This window comes from Sinocyclocheilus anshuiensis, unplaced genomic scaffold, assembly GCF_001515605.1.
Source record: "Sinocyclocheilus anshuiensis isolate Anshui unplaced genomic scaffold, SAMN03320099.WGS_v1.1 scaffold188, whole genome shotgun sequence".
NCBI classification, from domain to species: domain Eukaryota; kingdom Metazoa; phylum Chordata; class Actinopteri; order Cypriniformes; family Cyprinidae; genus Sinocyclocheilus; species Sinocyclocheilus anshuiensis.
In genome coordinates, this window is record NW_015555768.1 from 2,647,680 (window position 1) to 2,665,462 (window position 17,783).

At 35.3% G+C, this 17,783-nt stretch overlaps 2 protein-coding genes across 2 annotated transcripts in view; one reads left to right on the forward strand and one right to left on the reverse strand.

Moving 5' to 3' along the window:
• The window catches only part of LOC107674294 (sarcoplasmic/endoplasmic reticulum calcium ATPase 2-like), a 27,623-nt gene extending 20,439 nt beyond the window's left edge, over positions 1-7,184 (forward strand). Inside the window, exons 10-19 of the mRNA XM_016468233.1 lie at positions 545-676; positions 760-879; positions 965-1,183; positions 2,553-2,888; positions 2,976-3,196; positions 3,269-3,471; positions 3,617-3,702; positions 4,653-4,786; positions 4,893-5,010; positions 6,680-7,184. Of these exons, the coding sequence (XP_016323719.1) occupies positions 545-676; positions 760-879; positions 965-1,183; positions 2,553-2,888; positions 2,976-3,196; positions 3,269-3,471; positions 3,617-3,702; positions 4,653-4,786; positions 4,893-5,010; positions 6,680-6,955 (1,845 nt within the window). The 3' untranslated portion in view covers positions 6,956-7,184. The remainder of the gene's footprint in view (positions 1-544; positions 677-759; positions 880-964; positions 1,184-2,552; positions 2,889-2,975; positions 3,197-3,268; positions 3,472-3,616; positions 3,703-4,652; positions 4,787-4,892; positions 5,011-6,679) is intronic.
• Positions 7,185-8,983: 1,799 nt separating this feature from the next.
• Positions 8,984-16,572, reverse strand: LOC107674331 (anaphase-promoting complex subunit 7-like). Its single transcript, XM_016468277.1, has 11 exons — positions 16,337-16,572; positions 15,817-16,006; positions 13,726-13,845; positions 13,478-13,589; positions 13,213-13,366; positions 12,125-12,267; positions 11,917-12,034; positions 11,652-11,848; positions 11,218-11,442; positions 10,190-10,340; positions 8,984-10,110 (listed from the first exon to the last, which is right to left on the reverse strand). Exons 1-11 carry the CDS (start codon positions 16,435-16,437, stop codon positions 9,921-9,923), a joined length of 1,701 nt encoding a protein of 566 aa, XP_016323763.1. The 5' UTR covers positions 16,438-16,572; the 3' UTR covers positions 8,984-9,920.
• Between the last annotated feature and the right edge of the window lie 1,211 nt (positions 16,573-17,783).

Consider the following 17,783-nt stretch of genomic DNA (forward strand, 5'->3'; position numbering starts at 1 on the left):
TTCTTTGCGTGAACATTTGGGCGGCGTTATGCAAATCTTCCCACATCGTGACGTAGACATGTGGGGGCGTGTTAGAACGAGCCGTTTTAGGTAGGCGTGGTTGACTCTTAACGTTTATAAAGAATATCTCTTTGGATTTGAGACTTTAGTCTTTGCAACTTTACAGATCTTCTTTATGCACCAAGAGCTTGTAACACACCAAAGAGAAAGGAAAAATTGAAACCGCATCATATGACCCCTTTAAAAAATGTACTGACTCCAAAATTTTGAACGCTAGTGAGACATGTATGTCGTCATCATGAATGTCTCTGGCCAGTTTCATATTTTATTGTAGTTTAATTTAGTCTTCCGAGGCATATATTAGATATGATTACTAGATATAATACACTTTTAATAAATATATTATGTAATCATTCTTGGGATAATTCAAGATTTAATTTGATTGCATCTCTAACCATGTTTGTCGGAAGTAGAACAGTCACTATAAAAAGCTTCATCAGAAGTTCAGTTCCACACTTGGTGATAAGTGCTAACTCTCTTTAAGTCTAAAGGCGTTTATGAGAAGGTTGGAGAAGCCACGGAGACGGCTCTGACCTGCCTGGTGGAAAAGATGAACGTTTTTGACACTGACGTCAGCAGCCTGTCGACGATCGAGAGAGCCAACGCCTGCAACTCAGTAAATATTTATACGATTAGTAAATAATTATGCAAGCACTTGTTTAATCATGATTTAATAACTCAATATGTGTGTATGCGTAGGTGATCAAGCAGCTGATGAAGAAGGAGTTCACCCTGGAGTTCTCCAGAGACAGGAAGTCCATGTCTGTGTACTGTTCCCCCAACAAGGCCAAATCCTCTACTGCTAAGATGTTTATCAAGGTACTAACCGGATACTTGTTTGTTATATACGGAGTTGTTGTATTGGCAGGTTTTTCAGATTGATAAACAGCTGTGTCTTCCTCAGGGAGCTCCAGAGGGAGTGATCGAGAGGTGCACGTACGTGCGTGTGGGTGGATCCAGGGTTCCCCTGACTCAAGGCATCAAGGATAAGATCTTGTCTGTGATCAGAGAGTATGGCACTGGCCGCGATACCCTGCGCTGCCTGGCACTGGCCACCAGCGATAGTCCGCTGAAGAAAGAGGAGATGATCCTGTCAGAAACGGCCCGCTTTGCGGAGTATGAGGTGACTGAGTTACTGAACTTGTACAATACTGCATTATGCCAGTCTTTGTGTCATGCTCACAGCTATAGAATAAAGCGTTTATCCAAATAGTTAGATAGCTGTCTAGTATCTAACAAGTTTCATAAACTATTTATTCATCTTGCTAGTTAGCTAATAAATAATTTTTCCATTTTACTGTTTAGATAAATACTTTCTAGATAGCCATCTAGTAACATCTAGCTCTCTAATAAAAGTGTCTTTGCACTCTGTTAGCCATCTAGTTAGCTACCTACCTAATACACCAATTTTTAATCTAGCTAATTAGCTATCTATTGAAGTATCTATCTAGATATATTACTGTCTAATGGTTAACATAATCTAAAAGGTTTCTTTGCATCTTGGTAGATTACTATCTGTTAAACTGTTCAGCCATCTATCTAAACTATTTAACATCAAGCTATCTAGTAATGTATCTAGCTATCTACAAAAATACCTTTGCGTCTCACTAGCTTCCTATCTAATAGACTATTTATGAAACTAGTTAACTATCTAATAGTGTTCATTTGTCTAGCTAGTTGGCAATCAAATTACTAGCTAGCTAGTTATTAGTATTAGTATCTAATAACATATCTAGCTATCTATCTAATATCTTTGTCCCACTAGCTGTTTGCTATCTTATAGTTAACTATTAGTTAGCTACATAAATAAATCAGTTATATTAAAGTATTTTTACATTTAGCTAGTTAGCTATCTTAAGTATCTAACTATTTACCTGTGTAGTAACGTCTAGCTCTCTAATAAAGAATAGTTGTTTTTTTTGGTAGCTTGCCATCTAATAAACTATTATTGTTAACTAGCTAGATTGATAGTTTTAATCAGTTTAGTTAACCGTTAAATAAACAGTCCATCATGCTGGTTGCTATATAATACAATATGTAACTATTTAACTATTTAGTAATGTAACTATTTAACTATTTAGTAATGTATCTAGGTATCTAATTATCTTTTTGTCTTGCTAGCTTCCTGATAAACCATTTGTCTAATAAACCATTTTCTGTCTTGCTAGTTATGTCTAAAAAAATAATTTTGATCCCGCTAGTTAGCTATCTAATAAAGTATTTCATTAGGTAATAACGTCCATCTAATATAATTTTTGTGTGTGTCTCACTAGCTTTCTATCTAGCAAACTATTTATCCAACTAGTTAACTATCTAAAAGTGTTTATCCAACTAGTTAGCTAGATAGCTATCCAATTAAGTATTTTAACTATCTAGAAATGTATTTATCCACAGTATCTAATAAAGCATCTTTGTGTCTAGTTAGCTGTCTCTATCTAGCCAGCTACTGAAGTTTTTTTTTTCTAAACTTCCCTCTCCTCCCCATCTGCCAGTCGGATCTTACCTTCGTGGGCTGTGTGGGCATGCTGGATCCTCCTCGTACAGAAGTGGCCGCTTCCATCAAGCTCTGCCGCCACGCTGGCATCCGGGTCATCATGATCACCGGCGACAACAAAGGCACGGCTGTGGCCATCTGCAGACGCATCGGCATCTTCTCAGAGGACGATGACATCAACCGCATGGCCTTCACTGGCCGCGAATTTGACGACCTTTCACCTCACGCCCAGCGAGAGGCCGTCATGACTGCCCGCTGCTTCGCACGTGTCGAGCCTTCGCACAAGTCCAAGATTGTGGAGTTCCTGCAGGGCTTTGATGAGATCACAGCCATGGTAGGTGGCCGTATGGTGTAAATGGACAGTGATTTAGCTCAATCGTGTTTGATTGTCCTATTTGGCTGAGCAGTTGTGTCTCTGCAGACAGGAGATGGTGTGAACGATGCCCCTGCCCTGAAGAAGGCAGAGATTGGCATCGCCATGGGCTCTGGCACTGCCGTGGCCAAGACAGCCTCGGAGATGGTCCTCGCTGATGACAACTTTTCCACCATTGTGGCTGCCGTTGAGGAAGGCAGAGCTATCTACAACAACATGAAGCAGTTCATCCGCTACCTCATCTCCTCCAATGTGGGCGAGGTCGTCTGGTCAGTCCGGTTGTGGTTTTCAGTTCCGTTTCCATTTGTTGTATGTTGCTAATATGTTGGACTCCTCCACAGTATCTTCCTCACCGCTGCGTTGGGTTTCCCTGAGGCCCTGATCCCCGTCCAGCTGCTGTGGGTGAACCTGGTGACTGACGGTTTGCCCGCCACCGCTCTGGGCTTCAACCCTCCTGACCTGGACATCATGAACAAGCCCCCCCGCAACGCCAAGGAGCCCCTCATCTCTGGATGGCTCTTTTTCAGATACCTGGCCATCGGCTGTGAGTCACAAACGTGACTTATGTACCCTAGTGGCTATGATTTAAGAGTTTGCATATGTCATTTGATGACAACCTAGAAAAATGTACATATCCGGTATTGCTGGTCTGTTAAGTCTTGTTATCTTGTGTGTGTTGTGTTTCTCAGGTTATGTGGGTGCTGCGACTGTAGGAGCTGCAGCCTGGTGGTTCATTGCTGCTGATGACGGTCCAATGGTCACATTTTACCAGCTGGTATATATCTCTGTTTTTAAAATAAATGAAATGTGTGTGACTAAAACTGTAGCCTTAAGGCTGGGTCACACAGAGTCTGATGCAATAACACATAAATGCTTAGTTTTTCACCAAAACTAGACTGGTTACATTTTTGTCATTTAAAGAAAAAAATTTGAATGTCTAAAAGATTTGTTTGACATTTAAACCGTTAAAAAGCTGACCTAGCTTTGACCGATTGCAGCACAATTTTTTGGACTCTTAATAATAATAAAAAAAAATAATAATAATGTAAAATAGAGTCATTATAAACAATGGTGTAATTTATTGCTGTGATTGCAAAGCTGAACTTTCAGCAGCCATTACTCTTCAGTGTCACTTCAGAAATCATTCTAATATGCGAGACTCAATAAATATTTTTTATTATTATTAATGTTGAAAACCATTGTGCTGCTTAATATTTTTTTTTCTAGGATGAATAGAAAGTTCAAAAGAACAGCATTGATATGAAATATAACTCTTTTGTAACAATGTACAAATCGTTACTGTCTACTTTGGATCAATGTTTTATATTTATTTATTTATTTATTTACTTATTTATTTACTTATTTAATTGCTTGCTTGCTTGCATACATTACTTGCACACATTACTTACTTGCATACATTACTTGCATACATTACTTACTTGCATACATTACTTACTTAATAAATTAAATTAATTTTATATATCATATAATTACATTTTATATACATGTATCATTTTGTTAAATTAATATAATAATACATGATTATTATTATTAAAGGTATGTACATATATATTTGTAAATATTTAATACGGTTTTATTATATAATGAGAATTGTTGTTGTTATATAGAATTTATTTATATTCTTTAATATATTTTGTATATAAATTGTTGTAGTGGTAGTAACTAAGCATCTAAGTAGTAACTATTTCTCTCTTGTCCTCTCAGAGTCATTTCCTCCAGTGTTCTCCTGATAATCCTGACTTCCAGGACCTGGAGTGCAACTTGTTCGAGTCTCCATACCCCATGACCATGGCCCTGTCTGTGCTGGTCACCATCGAGATGTGTAACGCCCTCAACAGGTCAGTCACCATCCACCTGACATCTAGACTCCGGCATGATGGTGATTAAAAACAAGCTTTGTGTTGCTATTGAACCCAAGTAAACGTGTCGTTGTTCTTCCTGCAGTCTGTCAGAGAATCAGTCTCTGCTGCGCATGCCTCCCTGGGAGAACATCTGGCTGCTGGGAGCCATCTGCCTCTCCATGTCTCTTCATTTCCTCATCCTCTACGTGGATCCGCTGCCGGTAGGCCCCCATCATGATGCATCTTAACACTATAGATCATTAAGTGCCCGATGTCAAAAATAATCTTGGGGCCCAGAATAGAATTATATCTATAACGGAACATTTATTTCTCCACTACTGCTCCACACAAACTCTGAATATGGACCCGGTATGCACTCCAGGTTCACTTTCACAAAAATCCAAATGTTTATTTTACTCTTACAAGTTATAATGCAATTCTAAATGGTTCTATTAACAGTTTTGTGGACAAAGTTCAGAACCTTTCTTTTGATTTGACAATTTGTGCCAACTACACTATTTATTTCACATACAGGTGCATCTCAATAAATTAGAATGTTGTGGAAAAGTTTATTTCAGTAATTCAACTCAAATTGTGAAACTCGTGTATTAAATTGAATGCACACAGACTGAAGTAGTTTAAGTCTTTGGTTCTTTTAATTGTGATGATTTTGGCTCACATTTAACAAATTCACTTCACTATCTCAACAAATTCAATATTTACCGGGCTTTAATGACGGATGATCTGAAAAAGTACAAATTAGACAACGGAACATTTAGTTAAAAGTTAAATATTAAAAAGAATAGCTGAACATAAGTTCACAAATAAAATATATTAAATTGTTTCTGCCTGGAGTTATTATTTTGGAATAAATGTAAAATGCTTAAAAACACTATACTTTTACACCAATGTAATCAATATTTTATTAATTAAAGCCAAGTATGAATCTCATCAAGTTAAAGTAGAATTGTTTTTTTTGTTTGTTTTTTTTCTGATAGTGTAAGCAATGTTTATTTAACCAAGAAAATGTGACTGGGACATGAATTTACATTTGATTAAAAATAATAATAATAATTTCAGAACACCACCGCACACCACTTATATACACACACACACACACACACACACACACACACACACGCATATATTAAAATTGATTAAATACTTAAAATATGATTAAAATACTTTTTCGCTTAGAAAAATCTATCATTTAAAAAAATAGAAAATTATTTGTAAAATATTTTTCTACTATTACTACCTAACACTCAGAGTAGTAGTAGTAGCATAATATAAATTAATGTTATTTTAAAATGAGTAATTTATCATGTCTGTCATTTATTTATTTAATATTTATTTGTTTTTATTTTTATAATTCACTTATTTTGTTTATATTTATCATATTTTTACTTATTAATTTCAGTTATATATTTTTATATATAAATGAATAAACAATGTAGATTTATTTATATATATATATACACACAGTATATATCCATGTCACTCAGAAAAATCTATATAGTTATTCTAAAATCTATAGTTGTTATTATTATTTAAAATAAAGAAATCTATATTGAATACTATATGAATAAATACTTTTTACGTTGAGAAATCCTTTTAAAAATTGTGTGGACATGTTATTACTTATTACTTTCTATTTTTATGCTTATTTATATTATAAAATATATCATTAATAAATAGTTAATTAATTTAATAAATAGAATGTTATTATATTAAATAATAGTATAATAAAAGACCGTTATTGTCAATGTTTATTAAATAAAATATCATTAAAGCCTGTAGGCTGTTGGTACACTGGTGTCTGTGAAAGCCTTGGTGTCGATCCCCGTTTCATTCCATATTTTCTTTGCTTCACCCTCTGTTGTTCCTCAGGTCATCTTCCAGATCACCGCTCTGAATGTGACCCAGTGGCTGATGGTGCTGAAGATCTCACTGCCTGTCATCCTCATGGACGAGCTGCTCAAATTCATCGCGAGGAACTACCTGGAGCCCGGTAAAGACCTGGACCAGGAGCCCGACAAGAGAGGCTGGTCCCTCTCTGCATGCACTGAGGGCGTCTCCTGGCCCTTCGTAGCTCTGACAATCCCTCTAGTGGTGTGGCTGTACGGCACAGACACTAACATAACCCAGCAGCTCTGGTCCTCCTGACCCATCCAAGCTAACACATGACTCCAAATAACCAGAGAAGAAACATTAACAAGGAACAACAGTCACCCGTTCACATTTGCACATGCATTTCAGCCTGGTTTCATTTTTTTTTTTTTTTAAGTGTATATATAATGTTTATCCTCATATATGGCATATTGTTGTCGGAGAATAGTATGTTCCTTTTTTTATCATTCCATTTTAAGCACTTTTTTTTTTTTTCTTATGAAAGGTGTATATTTTCTCAGGTCCCCCTTATGGCCTTTTTTGGATGCTTAAAATGCAGAGATGAAAAATTGATCAGATTTCTTTGGATATTTTTGGCTCAGAGCTCTAAGATTTCTTTATAGCCTTTTGAGTCCGCTGGGCCAAAAAGAGCGAATGTGCATTTGGGTTATATTTAGATGTTTTCCACTGCATCGTCACCCATGTCGTTTCTGTTTCCTTTCCTCGCTTGAAGCAAAAAGGATTCCTCGGTGTTAAGTAGATTGCAGCTACCTCAGTTCCGTCCGTTGCTTTCTTAGGACCCCTTTCCTGACTTTATTTTTGCTCGATAGAAGACTAGCCAAATGTACTTCTTTCCTTCAACTAAAACACTAGCTGTTCATGGTTTTATTTTATTAATGCTTTAGTAAAAAAGACATGACACTGACAGTGTGTTTAGAATATGCTTTGCGTAGATCCTCGGAAGATGTTTACTTTTTCATGTGCTGGATGTATTTACAGAGACAGTGTAGTGATTATAATATTATAGATGAATTATTTTTACTGTAATGTATGTGTGTAAATACTAGATGCTGAGTAAATGAACTGAGCACAAATGATCCCTTTTTTTTGTTATATCTAGGATGAATTCTGAGATTAAAACCCTGGCATTATTACACGGGACCTCTTTACATCTATAAATGGCACAATTGATTAATTAGGGGTCCAAATTTTTTTTTTCTTCCTTTAAAAATAATAATAATCAGTTCTCTTGTAAAAGTGTCTTACTGCAGGTGCCCAACAGACATGCATGATTAAATTTGCTATTAAAACTAATAATTTTGTCCTGTGTGCATCAGCGAGTGAGTACTGCTCACATAATACACATTCACAACCTCATGTTTGTTTGTACTGCTGCCTGCACCAGATTGACTGACGTCGTGCAACTGTCTCTACAATGTTTCTAAAGGACCTGTATGTAACTCTGTAAAGAGGCATTTAATCATGTCTAACTATAGTTGCATGACATCACATTTCCTTATGTATACAGTATCGTTGTGTTTTTCATTTGTTTTCAAATGTGTCCTTATTTTGCCATCTCTCTCTCTCTCTCTCTCCAGCTCGGGATGATTAAGCCAATCCGCTCTCTGTATTCCTTGCAGAAGCTGTGAGGTTTTCTTGACTTTAGTGCATGTTGTTTTCGGCAGCTCCACACATCTTTCTAGGCCTGCATGTCAACTGTGCTAAAACCTAAGAATTTGTGTCATTAGTTTAGAAGAAGCTCAAACATTGAACACTGATATTCCAGGTTAAACTGTCTGAAGCCAGTGAAATTTGGAGAAAAAAAAAAACAATGCATTAAACATTACAGCAGTTTTCATGGTGCATGTCCCCTGTTGTTAGAAACTCTTGTATAGCACTGCAATATTTCATTTGAAAAGACAAAAGATGCCATTAGTGAAAAAAGGCATCGTTTCTCCTCAGATCTTTTAAATTAACCAAAACTGATTGTTCTTGTTGCTTTGCACAGGGATGTGCAGTATGTTTTAAAGCAGAGGCTCATTTCAGGTGTTAGGTGTGTGTGACATTGAGAGACAGGCGGTCTTTTACAGCAGTGCCCATGACAACGGAGAGCGGGCGCTGCTGAATCAGTGTTGTAATTATCACAAAGACTTGTGGTTAATAAAATGATATTACATGGTTGCACTGCTGTTTCTTTACCTTGTCAACACGATTTTGTATGAGGAAAAGAGATACTCTGTTTAGTAACATTGAGCACGTCAACAGTTTTCATGCCATGATTTTAATTCAAAAACATTTAAAAATAGCCTTATTTACAACAATACAGAAACAAAACAAGACAATGAAAAAAAATAATGCGCATAGGGCTACAGAAATGAATTTATAGGAGTTATTCACACCACAACCAAAAGGGGGGAAAAAAATGCATAAAATAAACCACTGTTGCATAAGCAATAAATCTCTTAATATAAAAATTTTCATCAAAGCAAAAAAACAAGAACATTTAAATAGTATCGCTGCATTATCTTAATAGAAATCACCACGCTGAATGAGCATTAAATGAATGGGTGAAATGTACTTGAATGCCATAAAAATGTGAAATTCCTAACAGGATTCATTTTCTACACAAAACATTTTCTTTTTATTTTGGCGTGATATACGACTTTGACATGTTTTCATTACACACCAAATCAGAAAAAAAACAAAGATTTTGTGTGATTGTGGTTCATTTAAAAGACGTCTCTAACAATCATCACTTTTACTGAAAAAAGCTTAGAGCATGCAAAACAAATGACAGATCTGACACCTTTATGAAAAATAAGTAGCACAGTTGCCTAGTCCTGTGTTTAACCCAAAACAGCAAAAGTGAAGCCCATGATGTTTAAAAACTGTTAGAAAATACATTAAGAGTGAATCATTTGTGTATTTAGTCCAACATCTGCAGCACTGTAGACACACTGTTGAAAAAAAGATTATACCATCCTTGTGGCCAAGCTGGCGACAGACTGAATCTGTGTAGTGCTGTATGAGAAAGATAATCTTTGGATATGACAAAACTGGAAACTTTAAGGACAAGCTACCAAACAAATCCAAATGTCATCCACAAATCCGAATAAAGTCAGTGTTCGTAACTCACCACTAGACAGCAGCAGTGAGCAATAATGGCATCTCTCCACTCTCACACATCAAAATCCATGAGTGTGGATGTTTTTCTGAAGAGTCTCTTAATGAGTGCTGAGGGTCACTGCATGCCGAACCACTGCTCCTGATCGGCCCACTGCACCGCCTCGCTGTCGCTGCCCTCCAGATCTCCCTCCTCCCCGCTGCCCTCCATATCGTCCCCGTCCAGCTCCACCGTGGCGTCTGTGGGACTCTCCTCCTTCTCCATCTTCTGCATGCCCTCCAGAGACTTCTGGTCATTCGGATCGAGGCTACAGAAGAGGAATAGAACAGTCAGTTTTGCTCGACTCTAATGTTTAAGATTGTACCGTACAGTGTGGATGACGTTACCTTAGCGCTATACTGTACTGGTCCATGGCCTCCTGATAGTCATTAACAGCTACGAGAAAATCCCCCAGCATCCTGTGCAGCACGCAGTCGCTCTGATTGGCTAAAGTGTTCCGTAGAAGTGCTATTCCTTCCTCATACTTCTGTTCTCGACCTGTAATGAAAACAATTTAGATTTTACACAGCATTACACCAAAATATCAGCTTTTGAAGCTTAATTATTAACAATAATGTGTGTTATTTCATAACTAACTTTCATAACAGTTAAAGAACAAAAACGGCAACAATAATAATAAACTATATAATGAACAAAATAAACAAATAGAAAAACAAATACATAAAAATAAATTACTACTACGAATTAATTGATAAAATAAAATGTGTAATAATTGTCATTTTAAAATAAAATTATTTATAATAACTTAAAAAAATTATTTATTAGTGACTCATTTTAAATAATAATAAAACTAATAATAAATAGAAGAATAAATAAACGAAAAAATAATAACTAGAAAAGTATAAAATAATAATATAATTAATAAATAGGAAATCATATAAATAATACAAAAAATAAAATAATAATAATTTATAATAATAATGTAATTAATAAATAAAAAGTTATAATAACATCATAAAATAGATAATAATGATAATTTAACAATAGAAGAATAAATAAGTAAAAATAATAATAATAGAAAAAGTATAATAAAAATTATAATAAAATTAAAAATAGGAAATAATGTAATTAATATGATAACTAGTTAATAAAGAAAACTATAATAATAACAATAAAATAAATAAAATGACAAATGGAATAAATAAATCACTATTAAAATAAAAAAAATAAAAAAAATAAAAAAATAAATATTATTATTAAATAAAATTATTATAATTAAATCCATAAATCATAATCAATTAACAACAACAAAAACAAGAATACATCGAAAAAATATAATAAACAAAATAAATCATAATGAAATAATTGCACAGTTTACGATTAACATAGAAAGACATGTGACTTTTTGACATACTGAGGAGCTCTGCTTTCTTCACGACAGCTTTGGTATAGTCGGGCCGCTGAGCGAGGGCTTTGTCCAGCAGAGTCTTGGCCTTCTCCTGGGTCATGGGATCTTCCAGACACACTGTGGCCAGGATGGTGAGAGTTTGGGCGTTCGCTCCCAGGGTCTTGTAAATATTGTTGGCCATTCCCATAGCCTCCCGGACACCATTAGAGGCAAGATAGCAGTCAATCAGACCTGAAAACAAGGGACATATCACTATGAGATGACTGACAAAGACTGTGAGATTTGTCTAACCTTTATAAAACAGGACAGTAACTAACAGATATTCAGCAAATCAATAGACTAAATATCTATAAACTTTTATTGCACAAAACTATCAAGATCTACCCTACAAAATATGCATAACAACATTATATCCCTATTATCGTGAAATTCTTTCTTGCCTTCATAGCAGTCCAGACGACAGGGCGCCAGTCTCATGGCTTCTCTGAAGTGTATGATGGCTTCCTGCACTCGGCCCATGTTCCTCAGCGCCACCCCCTTCAGGAGCAGCGCCTGCACACTGTTGCTGTTCAGCTGGATGGCTTTAGCTCCCAGATACAGGGCACGAGAGTAACGCTTACTGTAGAAACTGTGACATCTGGGGAAAACAAAACAATAAGAGCGTTCAACCGCGTTTCAGACACATTAGGAGAAGGTCAAACTCACCCAGATATGACCCAGGGCTCAGCATGCTGGTCAGATATGTTGAACAATCGTCCTCCGAGAACCTCCACATCTTCCAGATGACCCTCCCTAGCCATAAGATAGCCGTATACATCCATACCTGCAAACCAGCATGATCATCTCATTCAAACAAACAATAATCGTCATGCAGTGTATCTAGATTGTTAAATGACTGGTTGATGCCATGCACCTTTGATCAGGTAAGGGTCGAGCATCTGTGCCTGCTCAAACTTCAGGATGGAGTTTTTGGTGTCTCCAGCCCTGAAGTACACATCTGCCAGAGTGACTAAAAGATCAACGTTATCCCTCAAGAGTGACTTCTTCTCCAAAGAGCTGAGGAGAGATGGACTAGTCAACAAAAACTCACACATAAGAGCTACGCACGTGACAGGTGAGCAATTACTTTCTAAATATTTTTGCATGGGAAATCTACAAAACTAAATAATCATTGTTATTAATAACTAAAATTATTAATTGAAATCTGAAATAAAATAAATATCGCATGAAAACTTAAACTTGAATGAAATTGTTTGAATAAAATTTTTTTTTTGCCTTGACTACTGACTGAAATAAGTATTAAAATATATTAAAAATATTGTATAACAAAATTGCTAAAACTTAAAATTAAAAAGAAAACTAAAAATACAAAAGCTAATTCAAAATATTAAATACTATAAGAGTAAATAAATAATACAATGACTGTGAATCTATTATAATCTAATAGTTTAAATACCATATATAATCATTGTTATTGTTAACTAAGACTATTTTAAATAATTTTTAATTGAAATAATGCTGAAATAATTTTTTTTTTATAAAAATAAGATGAAAACTAAAACTTAAAAAAAGAAACTTCAAGTACTAAAATGACTAAAACAGAAATAATAAAAGCTAAATATAAATATTAAAAAAAAACGAATAAATGACAAAATTACTAAAATGAAAAGTGAAAATATTAAACAAGCTCATTCAAAATATATTCATAAATACTATAATAGCATATAAATAATACAACAACAAAATCTAATCTAATCTAATACAAGATCATACTTTTTGATGACAGTGGTGGCTAATACCAAATCACACAATTTTATTTATTAAAAAAAAAAACATTTATAAAACATGTATAAATGTAAAGATTGCTACAGAAAAAAAAAGTTTTTTAATTATTCCAAAATGTTTCCATGGCCTCACAACAGCTAAGAAATGAAAGTTGCTTTACTGAAATCCTGAATTTGATCATGAAAAGCCCAATTGAACTGAGTGTCCTATCCTCACCAGATAGTGTTGATGGCTCTCTGATTGTCCCCTCCGTGTGTGAAAGCATGTGCTTTAATCCAGACAGACAGCCAATCAAGATTCGGGATGCTCTGAATCACGTCCATCGTCATGGAAGCGACCTCTGCCCCCTTCACCGACAGAGACAGAAGCCCTGCAGCGGAGCAGACAGGACGAGGCTTTAATGTTGGGTTCAGAGTGAACTTTCAAGACAAAGAAAGGACAAGATGTACCACCACAGGAACACGGCTGTATTCTTACTGACCAATAATAGCATCAAGAGCCAGAGGACACTGTCTCAACACCTCCTTATAGCTTGTGACGGCTGAACGCTCCTGACCAGCCTTCCTGTAAAGATTCGCCAGCATCATGTTGATCTGGAAAACAATCAAACAAAGTGCTCTTTTATGCCACTTCTTAGACTTAATAATTATGTGTATATTAGCTTGTTAGATTCACACACACACAGATTTGTAAAACAAAAAAAGCACTAGACCGCGTGTGAAAACACACCTTTGGTGTTCTCTGGCGTGAAGGGATTCCCTCCAGCACGGATATGGCATCTTTATCCAGCTTCAGAATAGTATAACACTCTGCGATTTTATATTTCACTTCAATCTCTGACGGGAAGTTCTGTAGTTGATGAACACAGAGTTGGTTAACTCCATTCAAATGAATTCAAATAGAAACATGGGAAATAAAGGAGCCATTACAAAAATCTCCGTTTCCACCAAAACGCCACAGCAACAACAAATCTTATCAATTCTATGAAATCATAATAATTAGTCATGTTTGAATAGACATGATTCGGTAATCACTATTACTATTTCACACAATCTTTTTTTTTTTTCCTGACAAAATAATAATAATAATTTCTGCCAAAAAAGAATAACAATTCAATAGCAATAATATAATATAAATAATATAATATATACACTACCGTTCATAGGTTTGAGGTCAGTAAGACTTTTTTAATTGAAAGAAATTAATACTTTTATTCAAGAAAACCTTTAATTGATCAAAAGTGACATTTTGTGTTACCAAAGATTTCTATTTCAAATAAATGGTGTTCTTTAGCATTTTCTCTTAAAGAATCATGAAACAAATTTACATGATTTCCACAAAAAAATATTAAGCAGCACAAATGTTTTCAACATTGATAATAATAAGAAATGTTTCTTCAGCCCTAAATCAGCATATTAGAATGATTTCTGAAGGATCATGTGACACTGAAGACTAGAGTAATGATGCTGAAAATTCATAAAATTACATTTTAAAGTATATTAAAATAAAGCAGTAAGCCCCAAGAAGCCATGGTTTACAGTCAATTTATATAAACGAAGCGGAGTGCCTACAACCCCCTTAGCTGTTATTAAATCACTGTAAACCATGGCTTCACGGGGCTTATTGCTTTTATAAAACGGTTATTCCATATACGTAGTAAGGTTTCACAAAATAAAACAGAGTAAATAAAGTGTAATGATATTAATAAAAACATTAGTCTTCCGCCAAACAATGTAGTTCCTCAGAAACAAAGTGGTTGCCGAGCAACACACAAATGTAAACAAAAGGTGTATGTTTGCAGAGTAATTTACAACAGCTTCGAACTTGGCTCAACCAATTAGAATCAAGGACCGGAGCTATCCGTTTTATAATAGCACTGTTATTATAAATTGTAATAATATTTCACAATATTACAGCAATGATGAGCATTAGCGATTTCTTTCAAAAACATTTAAAAATCTTACTGACCAAATGTCTGTATGGTAGGCTTGCCGCGATAGACGGTGTTGACGGTGATACCGGTGTTAAGCCGCAACACCGGTTACGTCACTTGCCCACCGCGGCACCGACCCCCACCGTTGTTTTGATTTTTTATAGTAATAAAAATCATTTAGTTCAGTAAAAGAACAGACACTACAATTAAAAACTGAACACGGCTGCTCAATGCAGCGTGCCGAACGACAGTCGCATCACAGATCAGATTTCATTTATCCAGTGAGGAGAGTGAGTCAAGCTGACTGACAAGAAGAATGGGGTGAGACAGACAAGACAATCGCGGATGATTTAGTTTCGAAACTAGATAATATTTTGGATTTTGAAAAGCCTGTTGACTTTTGCCGTTTATCTAAGGTGATTTTGGAGCTTTTAAGCTATTTAAAAACGAAGGAAAGCGAGGAAAAATTCAAACGCACTAAAAACGAACAATTGCTTTACTCCGAATTGCCGCTATTTGAAAGTGAAAGTAAAATGGGCACACCGCTTTTACAAGCTATTTAAAAGCGAAGGAAAGTGAGGAAAAGAGGGAACGCCCCGCCCCCGCGGTGATACCGGTATTACCGGTGTTGTCACACGTCGATTAACCGGTGGGAAAATTTCCTCACCGTCACAACCCTACTGTATGGTAGTGCAATATAATATATTTTTAATGACAGTGGCTAATACCAAGTCACAATTTTTTTAAATAAAAAAATTCACTGTACTATTTACATTTATTCCTTTAGCATGAACTTACCTAATGATACAAACTGTAGTGATTAAGCCCAGGTAATGTAACAAACGATGGTACTGAGTGGATGTGTGTGTGAGGCTCATCGAGCTCACCTGTGCCTGAACTGCAGATGTTGTGCCGCCTGTGCTGGATGGACGCACTTTAGATATTTTGCTGAGCACTTTCTTCTGCTGTAAAGCCATGTTGTACTTACAGGCTGCGTTCCTGTACTCTTTATCATGGAAAATAGCATCAGCATGATACACCAGCAGCTGGTACTTCTGAGACGGTGAGAAAAGCTCACTGAAAAAGAGAAACACACTTTTATGGCTTTGGGTTCATCTCTTGAAACTGAGGCAAACTGCCATGATGCATTTCAGTGTATTTCATGAGAACTTGATTGGGAAAACTATGGCTACCATGGTGAACTGTTGCTCTGCGGTCTTAAATACATTAATACTTTTATTATATTGACTTCTTACGAGCTTACAGAATAACACATTTCTGTATGACTTGCGGTGTAACTAATAAACAAACCGTTGAATTTGAATATCATCACTAGACAGACGCACAGTTTACTTCACATGCGACAGCTCAGATGTGTTTACATTGTGAAGCACTGGAGAGACTCACGGGTTGTTGGTGCTCATGGTCAGGAGTAAACTACTGATGATCCGGACATTAGAGTGCAGTCCGGCCGCTGCCATATCCCGCACATGATCGATCACATTCATCTTCAATCGATTAGCTTTCAATTCCAAAGCACAATTCTAGTTAACAGACGGGCCGCGACGGAAGATGCAGAAGCGCTACAGACAGCGAAGAGTTTTTTCAACAGCAGGAAATTATGCAATTTCAAAATAAAAGTCGGATGGGAACAATTAATCGCCAAACGAAAAGTCTTCGCAGTTCGCACTTGGCACATGATGTTTATAACGATTTCACCCTGCTGTTTTTTGAGAACGTTATTGGTTCTTAAATCATTATTTCTTATGAACGTCCTCTTCATGATCGTATATCAATTATTAGACATTGTTATTGCTGTTTAAGTCTGCTTTCTAAATACTGAAAGGAAGTAATGATATTAATAGTGATTAATTTATTTTATTGACAACAGAGTGTACACTGTTGTCAACAGAGTGTAGAAAATATCAGTGTATATATATATACAGTGTTGGGGAAAGTTACTTTTAAAAGTAATGCATTACAATATTGCGTTACTCCATAAAAAAGTAACTAATTACGTTACTTCGTTACTTTTTATGGAAAGTAATGCGTTACGTTACTTTCGCGTTACTTTTAAAAATCTGGACAGGGCTTACTTGTTTGTTTTTAAAATAAAAAAGTTATATTTTTGGCAAATATAAAAGCCTTTTCACACCAAAAGTGAAATGAATAAGCCTCAGGCTGAAGGAAATGTAAATTTATGTCCGTACAGTAGAATGCAGAAGAAGAAATTTCAACACACTTCAGCAATAAAAAAAAACACACAAATGTTTGTCTAGAGTCATTTTTGCTTATTAGTACGGTTGAACTGGATCATCGAAGGTCAGAAGCAAAGACATTGGTTAATAGAATGGGATTAAATACATAAAGGATATTTGTGTTGTTTAACATTCCCCAACACTGTATATATATATATATATATATATATATATATATGCGTATTGAAATGGAGAGAAAACTTGCTTTGGACTCCTACTCTCCTACCTCAAAATGTTTTCTAACTCTTTGCAACTCTATAATATTTTACAAAAGAACATGTTGATTGTAATTACAATTATTTTAAAAACAATATAATTAAATGCACTCATATGAACTATCAATATTTATTTCAACTTACCTAATACACTTGGTTATTCATTTTGTATTATTAAAACACCTAATAACTTGGTTATTCATTTTGTATTATTGGCTTAGGAGGTAAGATTGGATACTTTATTAAATTATTGGGGTATCTGTGAAATGTTTGATTGAGAAATGTTAGTTAATCTAAACAATTTTGTTCTTCAAATTACTTAAATACATCCTTTTATATACCCTTAGATATATATTTAATTATTCACACACAGATTTTAAT